The 19,154-nt window shown below is 40.7% G+C and overlaps 1 protein-coding gene across 1 annotated transcript in view; it reads left to right on the forward strand.

The window, feature by feature from the left end:
* Nucleotides 1-19,154, forward strand: part of REPS2 (RALBP1 associated Eps domain containing 2) — a gene marked incomplete at its 3' end in the record, with an annotated part of 123,504 nt that overhangs the window by 16,442 nt on the left and 87,908 nt on the right. The window contains exon 4 of the mRNA XM_008590179.1: nucleotides 8,761-8,899. Within this exon, the coding sequence (XP_008588401.1) occupies nucleotides 8,761-8,899 (139 nt within the window). The remainder of the gene's footprint in view (nucleotides 1-8,760; nucleotides 8,900-19,154) is intronic.

Genomic DNA, 19,154 nt, shown 5'->3' on the forward strand with positions numbered 1-19,154 from the left:
GGCCTCTTTCAGTCCTCCCAGCAGTCTTGCAAGGCAGGTATTACATCCACCATTCATCCATTTGGAGGTACTTATTCAGTGGCCAGCTGCCATGCCAGGGGTACGTTGAGGAAAACACAAACGGTCCTTGCTCTCAAGGCACCTGCAGTCAAATGGGGTAGATGCAGCTGACCCCCACCTGCATGTGTAGAATTGCAAACTGACAGTTACCCTAAAGGCAAGGGAGTACTCTGGTAGCACATGACAGAAATCTGGTCTAGGGCTGGAAAGTGAGGGAAGGCTTCCCCAAAGAAGTGACACTTGAGCTGAGCTATGAAAGATAACTGGAAGTATTTTATGTAGAGCTAAGAGCCTAGACAAAAGGTATGCATTGATTGAGATTCTTAATTATGGACAACAGAATCTGCTTTGGCTACTTTAAACAAATAGTGATTTATAATAAGGGATGTGGATAACCTCCCAAATCTTTGAAAGGGCTGGAGATACAGACTCTGTTCTGAGCTTGCAAGAACAAATCCAAAACCCCACAGCAGAGCTGGGCTGCTGAGAGATCTTTGCCACTGCCACAGTCAGAAAACTACAGCATTGGGGAAGCTGCTGCCATAGCTTCAGCTCCAGTTCCACACCATGCATGACCTAGGCCAGCGAAACGATTGCTTTATTCCCTGCCTTTTTCATCAGGTAACTCGGTTCTGAATCAGTCTTCTGTGGATTTATTTGTTTAGTTGAACCTAAGTCTCATCTGGAATTCCAGCAGCAAAGGCGTTTGGGCAGTGTAGTTTTTAGCTAGCTGGCCTGTGCCATGCAGGGAGTTATGCTAAGAGGAGTCAGAATGGATGTAGAGTGAGCTTGTCTACCATGTATGGTATGCAGAATAGACACATTTGGAAGAACTGAAGGAAGACTGGTGTGGCTAGAGCCTGGAGTGGGAGGGAGATGAGTCAGGGCCCTGTGGGCTGTGTGACAGCGTTTCAGGTGGGGAGCTGCTGGCTCAGAAGTTAAGGAACTGCTTAGTAAGTGACCACAGATTTGAACCAACTCTGTCTGCCTCTGGAACCTGTGCTCTTTTTGCACCTCTAATCAGCAGTCTCATTCTCTAAAGCATTCCCTGAATTCAGCCCAAGTTCTTGGTGCAGCTGTTTCCCACCTGACCTCAGGCTGCCTTGAGTGTGGAGGAGAGGACGTAGTAGAGAAGAGACAGACAGCCTTGACCTGCCTGCCAAGGATGGGGTGGGAGTAGCATTGCAGTGTTACTGGAAGTCTGTGGCCTTGTCAAAGTCTCCTCTTACTGCTGTTCTCTCATTTTCTTCTGGCCTTCTCCTCTAAGCAAAGAGCAAATCCTGATCATCATGAAAAAAAATACCTTTGTAGAGCAGCAGATCTTGGCTCCTAATGGAAGAATTGGAGACAGTGGTTACTAATAAGCATTTCTTATGTTAATCAAAATAGTGTTAGTGCTATGCATTAAAATAACAGTAAAATAATTGAATATCTTGTTGTATGGGTATCTGCAGGATTCTTTCATGATGTGAAAACATTCCAGGTGCTCTCATGAAAAATTATGTGAGAAATAAGATGGCGCTCTGTCTATATAATTTAGTAGTCCACCAGCCAAAATCTAAAACTGAACTAGATGATTGGGAGGAGGGTGTAAATACAGCATAGTCATGTCTCCAGCTTAGATCCTCAATCTGCAAAATTGCTGCAATGATTTAGGCATTGTGGTGAGATTCTTTTTGAAAAGGAAATGATACATTTTACAGGATGGATGAGTAGATAGAGATAACCATTGAGCTTGATGATCAAGAGCACAGACTCGAGACTCAATTCATATTCTTGCTCTTTCATTTACTAGGTGTGTGGTCTTGGTAAATTACTTCCCTTACCTAATCCTCAGTTTCCTGTTCTGCAAAATGGGAATAATGGGACCCACCTTGTAGTACTTAGCAAAGTAATGAATACATTTTACCTAACTATGTCTGTGGTGATAGTTTTTGAAAGTTAGCTTATCCGAATAAGCCGCAACTGTGTTCTGTACATCAGGCTCAGAGAGATTCTTACAGTTTGGCAATCAACCTTCTTAGCTGTTGAAATTAGATCAGCAAGTGGTTAAAGGCATCAATATGTGGTTAAAGGTATATTTGTGGGTTTATTTCTGTGAAGAAACTGATAAATTGCTCTGTTAGGATTTTATTTTAACTAACTTCTCTACAGACAAAACCAGAAGTTATTTATTGCAACTTATTATGAATCTGTAATTATTTCAAAATAAAAAGTAAAATAGAAGGATTCTTTTTTTTTTTCCTTTTTGTCTTTTTCCGTGTCCGGCAACGGATCACAACCCTCAGTGTCGCGCCCGTACCGGACCGGGACCGGCAACGGGATCGCAACCCTCAGTGTTGCTCCCGCACCTCGCTCAGCCAGTGAGCGGGAACCGGTCTGTATGTGGGATCCGAACCCTCGGCGGGAGCACCACCGCGCTCGCAAGCGGCGCACTGTAGCAGTGCACCACCGGGCCGGCCCAGAAGGATTCTTTTTTAAAGTTTGATAACTTCATAGGTAAGAGAGAGGCCCAGCCTTTACAATGTTGAGTGAAATTGTTTGATAAATGTATATGTAGTTCAGCTCCAGTCATTATAGGAGAGCTGAGGTTATTAACCTTTCTGTCTCCAGACTGGGATTGACAATTTGTTCAATGATTTATTTGTTCAGTCATTCAGCAAATACATATTGAGTGTTTCCTATGTGCAAGGCACTTTTCCTGGCATGGGGGATATAGCAGTGATCAGAATAGACAAAGTTTCATGCCCTCATGGGCCTTATTTGATAGTGAGGGTGGAATGAGATAGCATAAACAAGATTTGCTGAACATGATAATAGAATGGTTTAATGTTAAAACAAAATTGCTGAGCTCTGTCTCCTTTTCTAGCTGCTTCTCTTCATTCCTCATTTAACAATTTTCCCAGTTTTACCTTAGCCCTCATTTTTTTTTTTAAAACTCTATACATCCTCCCTGGGAATCTTCACAACTCAAACATAGAAAGACTGCTGTAAAAATGAATCAACATTCTGTTCCTATAGTTATTCTGCATGGACAATCAAATTATAATTAGAATGTTGTTTGGGCTCAGAATGGTCTGATGTTACTGTTAGTCCATTTCTGTTGCTTATAACAAAATACCTGAAACTGGGTAATACATAAAGAAATAAAATTTATTGCTTACAGTTTCAGAGGCTGGGAAGTCTAAAAGTTCAGGGGACACATCTGGTTAGGGCCTTGTTGGTGGGTGGCGACTTTACAGCAGTGCAGGGTGTCACATGTGGATGGCTTGAGTGAGAGAGCTAACTCCTCACTCTCTCCTTTTAAAGCCCTCAGAACCACACCCATTATTCCATGAATGGATCAATCCATTCACCAGGGCACAGTCTTCACAATCTAATTGCCTTCCATAGGCTCCACCTTTCAGTTACCATAATAGGATTTCCCACCCTCTTAACACTGTCATAGTAGAGGTTAAGTTTCTATGAGTTTTGGGGGATGTTCATTCCACGGTAGTGGTCAATTTATAAAACTAACATAGTTTCAGCTTCCATCTCCAATGTAGGACTGGCTGTGCTGTAGGGACAGGGCAGATCTTCCCTTCCTTTGTGCTTTGCTTGAATGATAGATTAGTTGGGGGAACAGCTGCTGTAATGAACACGCTTCACATACTAATGACTTATCACAGTAGGTATATTTTTCACTCATGTAACAGTTTGGCAGGCGGCTTTCCTCCACATAGTGATTCAGGCACCAAAGCTGCTTCTGTCCTGTGATTCTGCCATCCCCCTGTTCAGCGGGCAGATGTGGAAGAGCGTAGAGGAGGGCCACAGTGTGCTAGTCCTGCCTGGAAGTGGGGTAGATCACTAGTGCTCATATTGCAGTAGCTACAGCTCAGTCACATGGCTACATCTAACTGCGAGGGAGGCTGGAAAATGTTCTTTCTGGTTGGGCAGCCACTCTGTAACGGTGTGAACTATCGGAGGACATCCGCCATAATTTCACATATCGGCAGTGCCATCATTTACATCTATGCCTTCTTTTTTCTCAGCTCCATGACTGACCAATTCCCACGATCTTTCTTTAGGCAGATTAATATTCACTTGAGCTGTAGTGTATTCTGTCCATCCTGTTAGCCATTCTTTCTCTTTAGGGTAATTGAGTCTTACATCTTTGCTCCTGAGATCATGTTTTGATTAGTGATTGCTCTGTGGTAATCTTATTTCCAAAATATTTTTGGTAGAGGAGGTGTCTTCACATATTCTCTGTGGGCTAGGTATGAGCTTTTGCTACTCCAGATGGTTTGTTTACTAAGGCACAAAAGGACACTGTTATAAGATGATTACACCCTCATAGGTGAAATGGCTGGACTCTAAGGCAGCATTTATATACCTCCAGGGTGGGATTATATTCTCAACAGAAATGCTCTATGGTTGAAAAAATATACACATCCTTTTAAAGATCACCCTGACAATACTTCCTTGCAATTCATGTTATCCCTGCTTTGCTTGATTTTTAAGATACTTTGGGGGTAAATGTCACCTTTTGAGATTTTACTAATAGTATTTTTAAATGAGTCTTTTGAAGTTTCTCATTATAAACAGCATGTTTTCCCCAGAGATAATAACTTGCAATGCCAAATATTTGCATTTCACTTGAAACAAAACCAAGGGGTTGAATGTTTTAAATATAAGCAAATCTAATTCTCCTGTGTCGAGAGAAACTGTATAATGAACCATATGCATGTGGCTTAAGCAGACAGATGTGGAAGATTTCTTCTTCTCTTTCTCCTTTTTTTCTTAAAAACACTGGCAGAGGGCCGGCCCGGTGGCGCACTGCTACAGTGCGCTGCTTGGGAAGTGCGGCGGCGCTCCCGCCGAGGGTTCGGATCCCACATACAGACCGGCCGCTCACTGGCTGAGCGAGGTGCGGGGGCAGCGCCGAGGGTTGCGATCCTGTTGCCGGTCCCGGTCCGGTGCGGGTGCGACACTGAGGGTTGCGATCCGTTGCTGGTCACAAAAAAAAAGGCAAGAAGGAAAAAAAAAAAACACTGGCAGAGCTTAAAATTGGCACGAAGTAGCAAATATCTCTGCCTAGCCAACAAAACCACTGGAGCTGGAGTTGAACCAGGGATGCCTCTTAGGGTACGTGCAAAAGTGGAGCTTTTCCTAGTTCTGGCTTCTGCTTGGGCAGCTAAGACCCCACAGCACATTTACCCCCATTGCTCAATGCCTTCAGTCTTTGCAATTAGCCATTCTTTTTTAGGTGACTGACCTTTCAGATCTTTGTCTGACAAATTGTATCAACTGTTGTGGTTGATTTTGGTGTGGTTTGGAGGAGATTGTTCCATGCATCTGGGTCCTGCAGCGAGATGACCTCTGGCTGCTGATAAAGAGGTGCTGAGCTGTCATCCCTCTTTGCTGGAAGGGGCCTTTCTCTGGTGGTGACCATATGGCCTTTTTTCTCTCCTATTTCTCTCATAGCCCTCCCCACCCCTGGGCCACGTTTACATATGGCCTTAACCCATCTTCCTGCCTTTTATCTTTTCCCCTCCATTCTCCTCACTGGAGTGATATTTCTGTAACTCAAATCTGATTATTTGATTTCCCCGTTTAATACTTATCTGTGGCTCCCTATTGTCTTCTATATACAGTGTAACCCCCTTCACTTGGTATACCTGAACCTTCTTGAGCTTTGCCCTGCTTTCTGTCTGGCTCATCTTGAGGCAACTCACTAACATCTGCTCTGCATTGGTAGCCTGTTCTATCTATATATAGCCCAAGGGAGTTACTTTCAAGAGATGGCCATTTTCTCTCATGGTTTGGTATCTCTGCAAATGGTCTTCCTTTTGCTTGACTTGCTCTGCATGTCCTGCGGCATTGCTTCTCAAGCTTGAGTGTGCTTTGAGTCACCTACAGGGCTTGTTAAACTAAATTCCTGGGCTCTACTCTTAGACTTTTCTGATTCACTAGATGTGGGGTGGGGCCCAAGAGACTATTTCTAATAGGTCCCCAGGTGATGCTGATGTGGGTGGTGTGGGGACCATATTTTGAGTAGTAAAGCTCTAGAGTATCCTATCTTATCAAAGCATGTACTGTCTTGTTTTGAAATTACCCATGTGTCTTTCTCCCTCACTGGACTCTAGGCTTCTTAGGAAAAAGAATATATTTGCCTATCAGTGTATCCCTAGTGACTAGTGTCTGGGATACTGTTGGCATTTAATAAGTATCTGTTGAGTGAATGAATGAGCAGGTCACTGTTTATGCAGTGAAGTTCAGATCATTTTGCATCTTGTAGTAGTTCAGCTTTCTTTTGGAATATTTCAGCTTAGTGGTGTGTGGAATGTCATCTACTCCTTCCATGTACTGCTAACTGTCCTTGAAATACTCACTAAGTGGATATGGAGCTTGAGAACCCCCACAGAGATCAGACAATAGATGAACTACAGGAAGGCAGACAGGGACTTGTTTTGATAGATTTCAAACTTTAAAATATGAAATAGACTCATAGGTTTTCTTTCATTAAGAGCAGTATAGAGCAGCGTTTCTACATGGCTTCCGATATAGGACATACTCTTGAACTTACTTGAGCCTGTCAATAAGTGGACTTCACACTGCTATCTGTGGTGTACCTGCTAGGGAGTGTATGTGGGATAAAGGAGTATCTAATGTGGTTCTAGCCCTCCAGGTTGAAACCTGGGTGAAGATATTTAAGAACACTTTAAATGTTCAAACTGTGTGGTACCATGGTTATCATAAAGGTTCATATTTTTAAAATTAAATCAGTTTAAAACAGTGAGAAGCAGGGGGAAAGAGATGGGAATAGGTTAGCACACTTAGTGCAAGCCAGTGGAAGGACCATGCTATGTGTATGTTACACAGTGTTCACGTGCCCTTTCGCTTTGTTGTGAGGCCTTTTTGTTTTTAGGGAATAGGAACTGTCCTTGCCAGCTTAAGTTTTCTTGAAAAGGAGGAAGGGTTGAGGTTCTCATGGGAATCTAAGAAATGGGAGGCAGGGATTGGCCCACTGGTGTGTAGGGGTGGTAGTTTTTGGTTGTTCATGCCTGTTCTGCCATTAAGAGGCCTTGCCCTAGTTGCCTTGAGTTTGCTTCACTGTCTGCTTATCTTTCAGGGGCCGGCAGCCTTCCTTACCCATTCCTCTTTATATAGCTTCTCTACCTACCTTGCCGCTTCTGCTGATCCTTGCTGATCCCTGGCTCCCTCATAACTTTAAGACTCACCTGGCCCTTACTGTACATCATGGCCCCGTTGTGCAGCTCAGGGTCTGCTTTCTCTGCTTGTTGATCTTTGGACTTCTTGTCTGCATCCCCAAGAATGAGCATCTGGCCTGAGTATGCCAGAGCATCCCAAAGGGCAGCATACTGTGTGCCACCCCCCACCCCCCACTCAGGTGAGACAGCCATGAGGTAAGTCATATGATCACACATGGCTACTGGGCCCACCTTTGTAGCAGAGCAGGGGGATGGGCAGTGCCCTCATTGTGGCTGTGGGCATGACTGGTACATTGGAGAGCACTTTGGGGCAGCAGGACTTGAAGAATGGGCGGGATTTGAGCAGGCTGGGATCAGAGGAAGAGTATTCTGGGAAGAAGACACAAATCTGACCCATGAGGAGTTAGCATGTGGGCAATCGGAAGCTTGTTGAAGTAACAGATACTTTACTTCAAAGATGACATCTCAAGGTTACATCACAGCTCAAAATTGTATATAGTCTCCTTCTCTGAACATTGTCAGAGTGAAGACAGATTTTCCTGGTAATAATTAATTCTTGGAATGGTGTGTGTGTGTGTGGGGGGGGTCGGGATGGGGAAGGAGTTGGTCGGATGTCGTTTTTAGGGGTAGTGGGTAGAATGCCCTCCCAGTGATTAATTCCTTGACAGTGTGCTCAGAAGCAGGCAACTTGATCGCTCTTTAGCAGTAATGGCTAAAGTCTGCCAGCATTGCCATCTTTGCTTCTTTCTGCAATGCCTAGCACAGCTTTGCTTTCTCCTCTGTGGCTTCTCTGGTTTTCTGGGTTCTTAAATACTCAAATTTGACTTGCACGCCCTCTAGTGGTAGGTTTGATGCACCCCCTTGTTACCCTGATTATTGTGGTATGACAACTTGTTCTTACCACCCAGCTCTATCACTAAATATTACCCCCAATTCACAAGTGTGGAATGAGAGATTCAGTGGTCCTGACTTGTCACTCAAGTAGGACTGGGGGATACGGGATTTGAAAGGGAGCTTTTGACTTCTGAATTTATACAGTGTTAATGCAACAGAAAAAAAGATGTAGTTATAGCTATTCTAGTTTTTATCTTCATGGTTTAAAAAGAATCTAGATTATTTTACTATCTACTCAGCTAACCTGAAAGGTTCAAAATGTGGTGAATACTTGAAGATAAGAACGATTGACTTTTAAAAAAAAAAATCCTTCCTTAATCACATTGGAAAAATTTTTGTTGCTCACTGTGTGTTCAGTATTTCATGCTCAATCCTGTTTACAACTTTGGGGAATACAAAAAACGTATAAAGCATGATGTCTGTCCTCAAGTTTATGTTCTAGTTACATTCTAGTTATGAGGCAGTTAAATTTATTCCTTTGAGGAGAAAATTAAGTATAATGCATAATAAGTTATATTTGTGTTTAATTTTTTTTACTTCATCTCACTAAAGACAGTTTCTCTGAGCATTTACTTTTTTAAATTTATTTTTAAAGTCCTTTTCAGTGGAGAGAGAACTGCAGGATAATAACAGTAATTACCTGGACGAGCCCTGGAGGATAACAGAAGAACAGCGCGAGTACTATGTCAATCAGTTCCGTTCCCTTCAGCCGGACCCCAGTTCCTTCATTTCAGGTGAGAACATGGGGTCCCCAGGTATCGTTTTCATGTGAGTAACAGTAGATATCTTAAGAGATAGTTCAAACAAAATGAATATGACAACCTCTGTGATTTCAGCTTGTTCTCATCTAAGATTGAATTTCTTATCAAGTATAAACCAGAAAAAAAGTAGACAATGACATTAGGAAAATTGTTTCCCTTTCCAAGGGGTTAAATGGGAATGTGGGGGATCCTAATCCATACCCTGCATCTTATTAGCTGAAGCAGTTCTTGAAATGGTAGAGCATAGCACCTTGGGGACACTTTGAATTGCTTACTCATTATATTAGAGCTAGAGCAAGGATGGAGCATAGACTTCTAAGGAGTTAATGTCACAGTCTCCTTATGTTATATACTCCTCTGAAGTTCAAACTTGTGCTCATTTTCTTTGGCTCAAGTCTTTCTCCTCTGGTTTTTCTGAGAGAAATTAAAATATGGGAGGAAAACTGGCCAGCATTTTTCCACATCAGTTCTTCTGGGTTGTCTTCAGATATATGTATTTCTGTTGAGTTCTCATGTGAAATTCAAACAGAGGAATTGATTTAATTCCTGCATGCCTAAATTTTTCCAGGCTGAAGGCTAAACAAACAAAGAAATAGTAGAGTCTGGAAAAAAGTTCATAAAACTTTCTTTTGATACTTCAATTTCGAAGTATAACGGTATGTCCTTGATAATTGTAACCCAACATTGAAATGTGGACTAGGACTAGTTTTTTCTAGGGAAATAAGGTGTGTAATTGAAATATTCTTGTAGAAATAAATGCAAACATCATTCACTGATAGGTGGTAATGACTTTATTAAAGGTAGAATAGTGTAGATACAACAAATTAATGTTGATATCATCATTAAAAAATATGCAGAAACCCAGATTGCATGTATTGATCACTTGCTATCCTTACCCCCTGCCCAACTGAGTTTCTTCACAGCTGTGCAGATATTTAGCCAAACACAAATAGGTAACTGTTAGAAATGTTTTTATTTATTTATTTATTATTACTATATTTATCATCACAATGTAATCATTTTTTGTGGCTGTTTACCAATTTCTCAATAACCTCCCCTCCCCTCCCCCTTTCTCACCTCTGGTGGCCTCAGTTCTGTTCTCTCCTTTTGAAAGTTCAACAAATTATTGTGATTGTTGTATCTTTCTCGCTTTCTTTTTTTGTTTATTTTTTTTTTCAGCTCCACTGTGAGTGAGGACGTCCACTATTTCTCTTTCTGTGCGTGGCTTATTTCACTTAACATAATTTTCTCTAAGTTCATCCATATTGCTGCAAATGGCAGTACTTCATTCCTTTTTATGGTAGAGTAGTCTATTGTGTATATATACCACATTTTCCTTATCCAGTCACCTGTCAATGGACATTTAGGTTGGTTCCAACTCTCAGCTATTGTAAATAGAGCTGTGATAAACATGGGAATGCAGGTATCCCTTTGACATGATGATTTCCATTGCTTTGGGATTGCTGGATCATATGGCAGTTCTATCTGTAGTTGTTTGAGGAAACTCTATATGTTTTCCATAATGGCTCTATTAATTTATAGTCCCACCAACAGTGTAGGAGGGTTCGGTTCCCCTTTCTCCACATCCTTGCCAGCATTTGTTATTCTGTCTTTTTGATAATGGTCAGTCTAACTGTCATGAGATGATATCTCAGTGCAATTTGATTTGCATTTCCCTGATGCTTAGTGATGTTGAGCATTTTTTTCATGTGTCTATTGCCAATTTGTATGTCTTCCTTTGAGAGATGTCTATTCAGCTCCTTTGCCTATTTTTTAATCGAGTTATTTGTTTTTCTACTGTTAAGTTGTTTGAGTTCCTTGTATATTCTGGATATTAATCCCTTTTCAGGTGCATGGTTTGTGAATATTTTCTCCCATTCTGTAGGTTGTCTTTTTGCTCTGTTAACTGTTTCTTTTGCTGTGCAGAAGCTTATTAGTTTGATATAATCCCATTTTATTTTTTTCTTTTGTTGTCTGTGCTTTTGGGGTCCTATTCATAGTCTTTGCCCAGTCCTACTTCCTGAAGTGTTTCCCCTATATTTTCTTTTAGTAGTTTTATAGTTTCAGGTCTTAAAGTCTTTAATGCATTTTGAGTTGATTTTGGTATATGGTGAGAGGTACAGGTCTAGTTTCATTCTTCTACATATGGATGACCTGTTTTCCCAGTACCACTCATTGAAGAGGCTGTCCTTTCCCCAATGTATGCTCCTGTTCCCTGTGTCAAATATCAGTTGGCTCTAAGTTATGTGGGTTGATTTCTGGGTTCTCTGTTCATTCCATTGGTCCAAGTTTCTGTTTTTATGCCAGTACCATTCTGTTTTGGTCAATGTAGCTTTGTAATGTAATGCTTCTGGCTTTATTTTATTTGCTCAGGATTGCTTTGGCTTTTGTTGTTCCATATGAAATGTTAGATTTTTTTGTTTTGTCTGTTCCTGTGAAGACTGTCATTGGTATTTTGATGGGGATCACATTGAATCTGTATATTACTTTGGGTACTGTGGACATTTTCACAATGTTAATTCTTCCAATCCAAGAGTATGGAATGTTTTTCCATCTTTTTGTGTCCCCTTTCTTTCAGCAGTGATCTGTAGTTCTCATTGTAGAGATCTTTCACCTCCTTGGTTAAATTCATTCCAAGGTATTTTATTTTTTTGGTATTTATTTTATATATACCTTGCTGGGCATATATATTGTAAATGGACTTGCTTTCTTGATTTCTTTTAGTTTGTCATTGGAGTATTAAAACACTACTGATTTTTGCATGCTGATTTTGTATCCTGCAAATTTACTGAAATCATTTATCAGCTCTAAGAGTTTTTTGGTAGAGTCTTTAGATTTTCTGTATATAGGATCATGTCATCTGCAAACAGGGACAGTTTGACTTTGTCCTTTCCAATGTGGATGCCCTTTATTTCTTTCTCTATTGATTGCTCTGGCTGGTACTTCCAATACTGTGTTACATAGGAGTGGTGAGAGTGAGCGTCCTTGTCTTATTCCCGTTCTTAAGGAACAGCTTTTAGCTTTTCTCCATTCAGGATGATATGGGTGATGGGTTTGTCATATATGGCTTTTATTGTGTTGAGAGATACTTTCCTTCTATACCTGATTTACTGAGAGTCTTTATTATGAAGGAATGTTCAATGTTGTGAAATGAATTTTCTTCATCTATTAACATAATCATATGGTTTTTATCCTTGATTTTGTTCAAGTGATGTATCACACTTACTGACTTTTCTGTATGTTGAACCATCCTTGCATCCCTGGGATGGATCCTCCTTGATCATGGTGTATAATTTTTTTGATGTGTTGCTATATTCTGATTGGTAATATTTTGTTGAGGATTTTTGCATCTATGTTCATCAGACATATTTGCCTGTAGTTTTCTTTTTTTTCTGTTGTATCTTTGTCTGGTTTTGGTATCAGGGTGATGCTGGCCTCACAGAATGAGTTTGGGAGAATGACCTCTGCTTTCAATTTTTTGAAATAGTTTGAAGAGAATTGGTATTAATTGCTCTTTAAAGGTTTAGTAGAATTCAGCAGTAAAGGCATCTGGTCCTGGGCTTTTCTTTGTTGTGATACTGCTGATTACTGGTTCAGTCTTGTTGCCTGTTATTGGTCTGTTCAGGTTCTCTATTTCTTCATATTTGCCTGTAGTTTTCTTTTTTTTCTGTTGTATCTTTGTCTGGTTTTGGTATCAGGGTGATGCTGGCCTCACAGAATGAGTTTGGGAGAATGACCTCTGCTTTCAATTTTTTGAAATAGTTTGAAGAGAATTGGTATTAATTGCTCTTTAAAGGTTTAGTAGAATTCAGCAGTAAAGGCATCTGGTCCTGGGCTTTTCTTTGTTGTGATACTGCTGATTACTGGTTCAGTCTTGTTGCCTGTTATTGGTCTGTTCAGGTTCTCTATTTCTTCTTGGTTCAGTCTTAGTAGTTTGTATGTGTCCAGAAATTTATCCATTTCCTCCAGGTTTTCGAATTTGTTGGCGTATAGTTGTTTATAATAGTCTCTAATGATTCTTTGTATTTCTGTGGTATCAGTTGTAATGTCTCCTTTTTATTTCTGACTTTTGTTATTTAGGTCTTCTCTCTTCTTTTTTTAGTTAACCTAGCTAATGGTTTGTCTGTGTTGTTTATCTTCTTATAAAAACAACTTTTTGTTTCATTAATCTTTTGTATCATTATTTGGGGTCTCTATTTCATTTAGTTCTGCTCTGATCTTAATTATTTGTTTACGTCTGCTAATTTGGGGATTGTATTGTTCTTGTTTCTCTATTTCTTTGAGGTGTAGCATTAGATTGTTTATTTGAAATCTTTCTGTTCTTCTGATGTAAGTGTTTATTGCAATAAACTTCCCTCTTAGTACTTTTTTTGCAGTTTCCCACAGGTTTTGGTATGATGTGTCTTTATTTTCATTAGTTTCAAGAAATTTTTTGATTCCTGTTTAATTTCTTCTTGAACCCATAGGTGGTTTGGGAGCATGTTGTTTAATTTCTACATATTTGTAGTTTCCAGAGTGTCGCTTGTTATTGGTTTCTAGCTTGAATCCACTGTGGTATGAAAAGATACTTAAGATGATTTTGATTTTTTAAAATTTGCTGAGACTTGATTTGTGACCTAACGTGATCTATCCTGGAGAATGTTCTATGTGCTAATGAGAAGAAAGTATATTGTGTAGTTGTTGGATGAAATGTTCTGTAGATATCTGCCAGGTACAATTGGTCTTTAGTGTAGTTTAAATCCTGTGTTTCTCTGTTGATTTGTTGCCTAAATGATCTGTCCAGTGCTGTGAGAGGTGTACTCAGGTACCCTACTATTAACGTATTGGGGTCTATCTCTTTCTTTAGGCCTGATAGTGTTTACTTTATATATGTGGGCACTCCAGTGTTGGGTGCATATATATTTATGATGTCTTCTTATCAGATAGATCCCTTTATCATCATATAGTGGCCTTCTTTGTCTCTTTCTATGGTTTTTGGCTTAAAGTCTATTTTATCTAACATAAGAAAAGGTATTCCCACTCATTTTTGGTTTCCATTTGTGTAGTGTATCTTTTTCTGTCCCTTCACTCTTAGTCCATGTGTTTCTTTATAGGTGAGATGAGTCTCTTGAAGACAGCATACGGTTGGGTCTAGCTTTTTAATCCAGTCAGTCAGTCTGTATCTTTTGAGTGGAGAGTTTAATCCGTTTACATTTTGGGTTGTTATTGAAAGGTATTGTCTTATTCTTGGCATTTTATTGATTTTTGTTTGGATTTTTTTTTTTTCCTTTTTGTCTTTTTTTACTGACTGGTAATGGGATCGCAACCCTCGGTGTTGCGTCCGCACCGCGCTCAGCCAGTGAGCGGGAACCGGTCTCCACATGGGATCCGAACCCTCAGCAGGAGCGCCGCGCCAAGCGCGCACTCTCCAGTGCGCCACCGGGCCGGCCCTTGGATGTTTTAAATATCTTTTGTTTTAAACACTTTTGGTCCTTTCTTCCCCTTTTGTTGTTTGTCTTTGATGTTTATAAGATTTAGTTTCTTTCTTTTTCTCATTTGTAGTTTTGTTCTACCAGTGTATTTTGTTCTTTCTTGTGTATTCATGGTAGTAATCATTTTTCGGGTTCCAGATGCGGGATTCCCTTGAGGATTTCTTGCAGGGCTGGTTGTGGTGGTGAACTCCTACTGTTTTTTTTTGTCTAGGAAATACACTATTTCTCCCTCATTTCTGAAGGATAGCCTTGCTGGGTATAGTATTCTTGGCTGGCAGTTTTTTCCTTCTAGTATTTTGAATATAGCTTCCTGTTTTCTTCTGGCCTATAGAGTTTCTGTTGAGAAGTCTGCTGCTAGTCTGATAGGGGCTTCCTAATAGGCGACTTGATGCTTTTTTCTTGCTGCTTTTAGGATTCTCTCTTTGTCTTTGAGCTTTGCCACTTTGACTATAATGTGCCTTGGGGAAGATCTTTTTGGATTGAATCTGTTTGGGGATCTTTGAACCTCCTGGATCTGAAGGTCCATGTCTCTTCCCATTCCTGGGAAGTTTTCTGTTATTATTTTGTTGAGTAGGTTTTTCAGTGCCTTTTCCTTTCTCCTCCCCTTCTGAATACCCATGATTCAGGTGTTTGTGTGCTTAAGATTGCCTGCTAGCTGTCTTTTTTGTCTTTTTTTTTTTTGTCTGCCCGATTATTTCAAAAAGACGGTCTTTGAGCTCAGAAATTCTTCTGTGTTCTCTAACCTGCTGCTTAAACTGTCAGTTGTGTTTTTTATTTTGTTGAATGAATCCTTCACCTCCAGAATTTCTGCTACATTTTTCTTTAAGATATTGTTCCCTTTGTAAATATATCCTGGATATTTTTTCTCCTTTCATTATGTTGTATAACTGAGTCTTTTTGTATCTCATTGAATTTCCTTAAGATTGTTGCTCAGAATTCCTTTTCGGTCATTTCAAGGGTTTTCCTGCTCTGTGGGGTATGGTACTTGAGAATTACTGTATTATTTTGGTGGTGCCATATTTTTTTGTTTTTTTTGTATTTCTAGTATCTCTAGGTTGATGTTTGGTTATGTGGTAGAGCAGTTGCTTCTTCTCTTACTCTAGAGTGAGCTTTGAGGAGAGAGACTTCCTCTTGTTTTTCTGGTCTATGCTGGTGACTGTCCTTGTGTCAGTACAGTTGAGTGGGTGGTAAGCTGCCCGTAGAGTGGCTGTGGCTGCTGCTGTGGTGGTGAGATGCCCTTGTGGTAGCAGTGGCTCTGGTGGACCATCTATGCAGAAGTGGTGTATTCAGCATGCTCCTGCCTTCTGTTGGGAGGGGGGTGCTGTCTGCAGCTCCTCCTTAGGACCACGGGCATGCTCTTGCCTTCTGCCAGGTGGTAGGGGCTGCCTATGGCCCCTGCTTAGGGCTCTGGTCATTCTCTTGTCTTCTGCTGGATGGTGGTGGCTGCCTGTGGCTCCTGCTTAGGACCCTGGGCATGATTGTACCTTCTGCCAGGCAGTGTAGGGGTTGCCCTTGGCTCCTGCCTAGGTCCCTGGGCATGCTTATAGAAATGTTTTTATTTTCTTTTAACTTTTATTTTGCAAAATTTCAAATGTAGGTACAACTACACTGGCTAGTATACCAAACCCCTATGTACCTATCACACAGCCCCAAAGATTTTGTTTAATTTGTATCCCCTCTCGGCCCAGATGTTTTTGAAGCAATTACCAGACCGTTGCATTTGGAAACTATTTCAGGATATATCTCTGAAGGTAAGGGCTTTTTAAAAAGACATAACCACGATTCATTAGCTCATGGGGGGGAAAAAAAAAAAAGAACATGGATCCCTTAATATCAAGTCTTCATTTTTTTTTTTTAAAAAGATGACCGGTAAGGGGATCTTAACCCTTGACTTGGTGTTGTCAGCACCACACTCAGCCAGTGAGCGAACCGGCCATCCCTATGTGGGATCCGAACCCGGGGCCTTGGTGTTATCAGCACCGCACTCTCCCGAGTGAGCCACGGGCTGGCCCTCAAGTCTTCATTTTTGAGATTTTCCTGATTGTCTCACAAATGCCTTTTTTTTTTTTTTTTGTCTTTTATCTTTTTCCGTGTCCGGCAACGGATCGCAACCCTCAGTGTTGCCCCTGTACCGGACCGGGGACCGGCAACGGGATTGCAACCCTCGGTGCTGCTCCCGCGCCTCACTCAGCCAGTGAGCGGGAACCGGTCTGTATGTGGGATCCGAACCCTCGGGCGGGAGCGCCGCCGCGCTTCCCAAGCGGCCCACTTATCCAGTACGCCAACGGGCCGGCCCCACAAATGCCTTTTAAAAAAAGTTTAGTTTGATCAAGAGTCTGTATGTGGGATCCGAACCCTCGGGCGGGAGCGCCGCCGCGCTTCCCAAGCGGCGCACTTATCCAGTACGCCAACGGGCCGGCCCCACAAATGCCTTTTAAAAAAAGTTTAGTTTGATCAAGAGTGGTTCATATATTACAATTAGTTGATGTCTGTTTTTTAAAAAACATCTTTATTGAGCTATAATTCACTGACCATAAAATTCACCCATTTAAAGTGTACCGTTCAATGGTTTTAGTATATTCACAATCTAAGTTTAGAACATTTTCACCACATCCCAGTAAGTCACCTACTTATTAGCAGTTATTATCCATTTCCACCCTCCTCACCCCCTAGCCCTGGGTAACCACTAATCTACTTTTTCTTTCTCTAAATTTGCTCTCCTGGACTTTTCATATAAATGGAATCTCATAATATGTGGTATTTTGTGTCTGGCCTTTTTTACTTAGCATAATGTTTTAAAGGTTTGAGTATGTACCAGAACCTCATTACTTTTTATGGCTGAATAATTCCACCATATGAATATGTACATTTTATTTATCTATTCATCAGTTGATGGGCATTTGGGTTGCTTTCACTTTGGGGGTATTAAGAATAATGCTGTTGTGAACATTCATGTACAAGTTATTGTGGTTTCGTTTCTCTTGGGTATATATACCTAGACATTTTTGAGTGAACATATGTTTTCATTTCTCTTAAGTATATATCTAAGAGTGGAATTGCTACATTATATGGTAACTCTGTGTTTAACTGTTTCTTTTAATTTTTAAAAATTTTACTTTTTATTTTTATCTAATTGTAATTTTTTGGCAGCTGGCTAGTACAGGGATCTTTGACCTTGGTGTTAGCTTGAGCTAACTGGCCAGCCTTGTAACTTATTTTTAATTGTACCTATTTCTGGGGTACAGCGTGTAGTTTCAGTGCATGCATATATTGTGTAATGATTCACTGAGGGTTGATAGCATGTCCACTACCTAAACATTTGTCTTTTCTTTGTGGCGATTATAGTCAAGATCCTCTTTTCTACCTATTTAGAAATATACACTATAATATTGGTAGCTATAGTCAGCCTACAGCATCAGAACTTATTCATCCTATCTGCCTGTAACTTTGTACCCATTAATTCATCTCTTCCCCTCCCTGCCACCACCCTTCCATTCCCAACCTTTGGTAAGTATTATTGTAACTCTCTACTTCTATAAGAACCACCTTTTTCCTTTTTTTTTTTTTTTTTTTACATTTCACATATGAGTGAGATCATTGGGTATTTGTCTTGCCTGAGTTATTTCAGTTAACATGATGGACTCCAGTTCCATGCATGTTGCTGCAAATGACAGGATTTCTTTCTTTTTTTTTTTTTTTAATAGCTGAATAGTGTTCCATTGTGTGTATATACCACATTAAAAAAAAAATCCATTCATCTGTTGGTGGACATTTAGGTTGATTCCATTTCTTGGCTATTGTGAATAGTACTGCAGTGAACATGGGAGTGCAGGTGTTTCTTTGATATGTTGATTTTTTTTCCTTTGGGTGTATGAGTATACCCAGTAGTGGAATTGCTGGGTTATAAGGTAGTTCTATTTTTAGTTTTTGAGGAACCTCTATACTGTTTTCCATAATGGCTGTACCAATTCACATTCCTACCAACAATGTAGGAGAGTTCTCTTTTCTCTTCATCCTTGCCAGCATGCATATTCTGTCATTTTGATAATAACCATTCTATATGTTTAACCATTTGAGAAACAGTCAGACTGTTTTCCAAAGTGTCTGCCCCATTTTATATTTCTACCAGTAGCGTATGAGGGTTCCAGTTTCCCTGCATCCTCACTGACACTTGTGATTATCTGGCTTTTGATTATAACCATCTCAGTGGGTGTGGTGTGGTATTTCTTTGTGGTTGTGATTTGCATTTCCCTGATAAATAATGATGTTGATGGGCCGAGCCCGTGGCGCACTTGGGAGAGTGGTGCTGGGAGCGCAGCAGCGCTCCTGCCGCGGGTTCGGATCCTATATAGGGATGGCTGGTGCGATGCCCTCACTGGCTGAGCACGGTGCGGCCGGTCACAAAAAGGCCCCCCAAAAAATGATGTTGAGTATCTTTTCATGTGCTTACTGGCCGTTTGTCTTTTTTGGAGAAATGTCTGTTTAAATCCTTTGTCATTTTTTAAAATTATTGAGTGTGAGAGTTCTTTATGTAGATATAAGTTCCTTATCAGATATATGATTTGCAAATCTTTTTTCCCAGTCTGTGGCTTGTCTTTTTACTTTCCTGTTGGTGTCCTTTTTTTTTTTTTCCTTTTTGTCTTTTTTTGTGTCCGGCAACGGATCGCAACCCTCAGTGTCGCGCCCGTACCGGACCGGGACCGGCAACGGGATCGCAACCCTCGGTGTCGCTCCCGCACCTCGCTCAGCCAGTGAGC

Source organism: Galeopterus variegatus, unplaced genomic scaffold (assembly GCF_000696425.1).
Source record: "Galeopterus variegatus unplaced genomic scaffold, G_variegatus-3.0.2 Scaffold5910, whole genome shotgun sequence".
NCBI classification, from domain to species: Eukaryota; Metazoa; Chordata; class Mammalia; order Dermoptera; family Cynocephalidae; genus Galeopterus; species Galeopterus variegatus.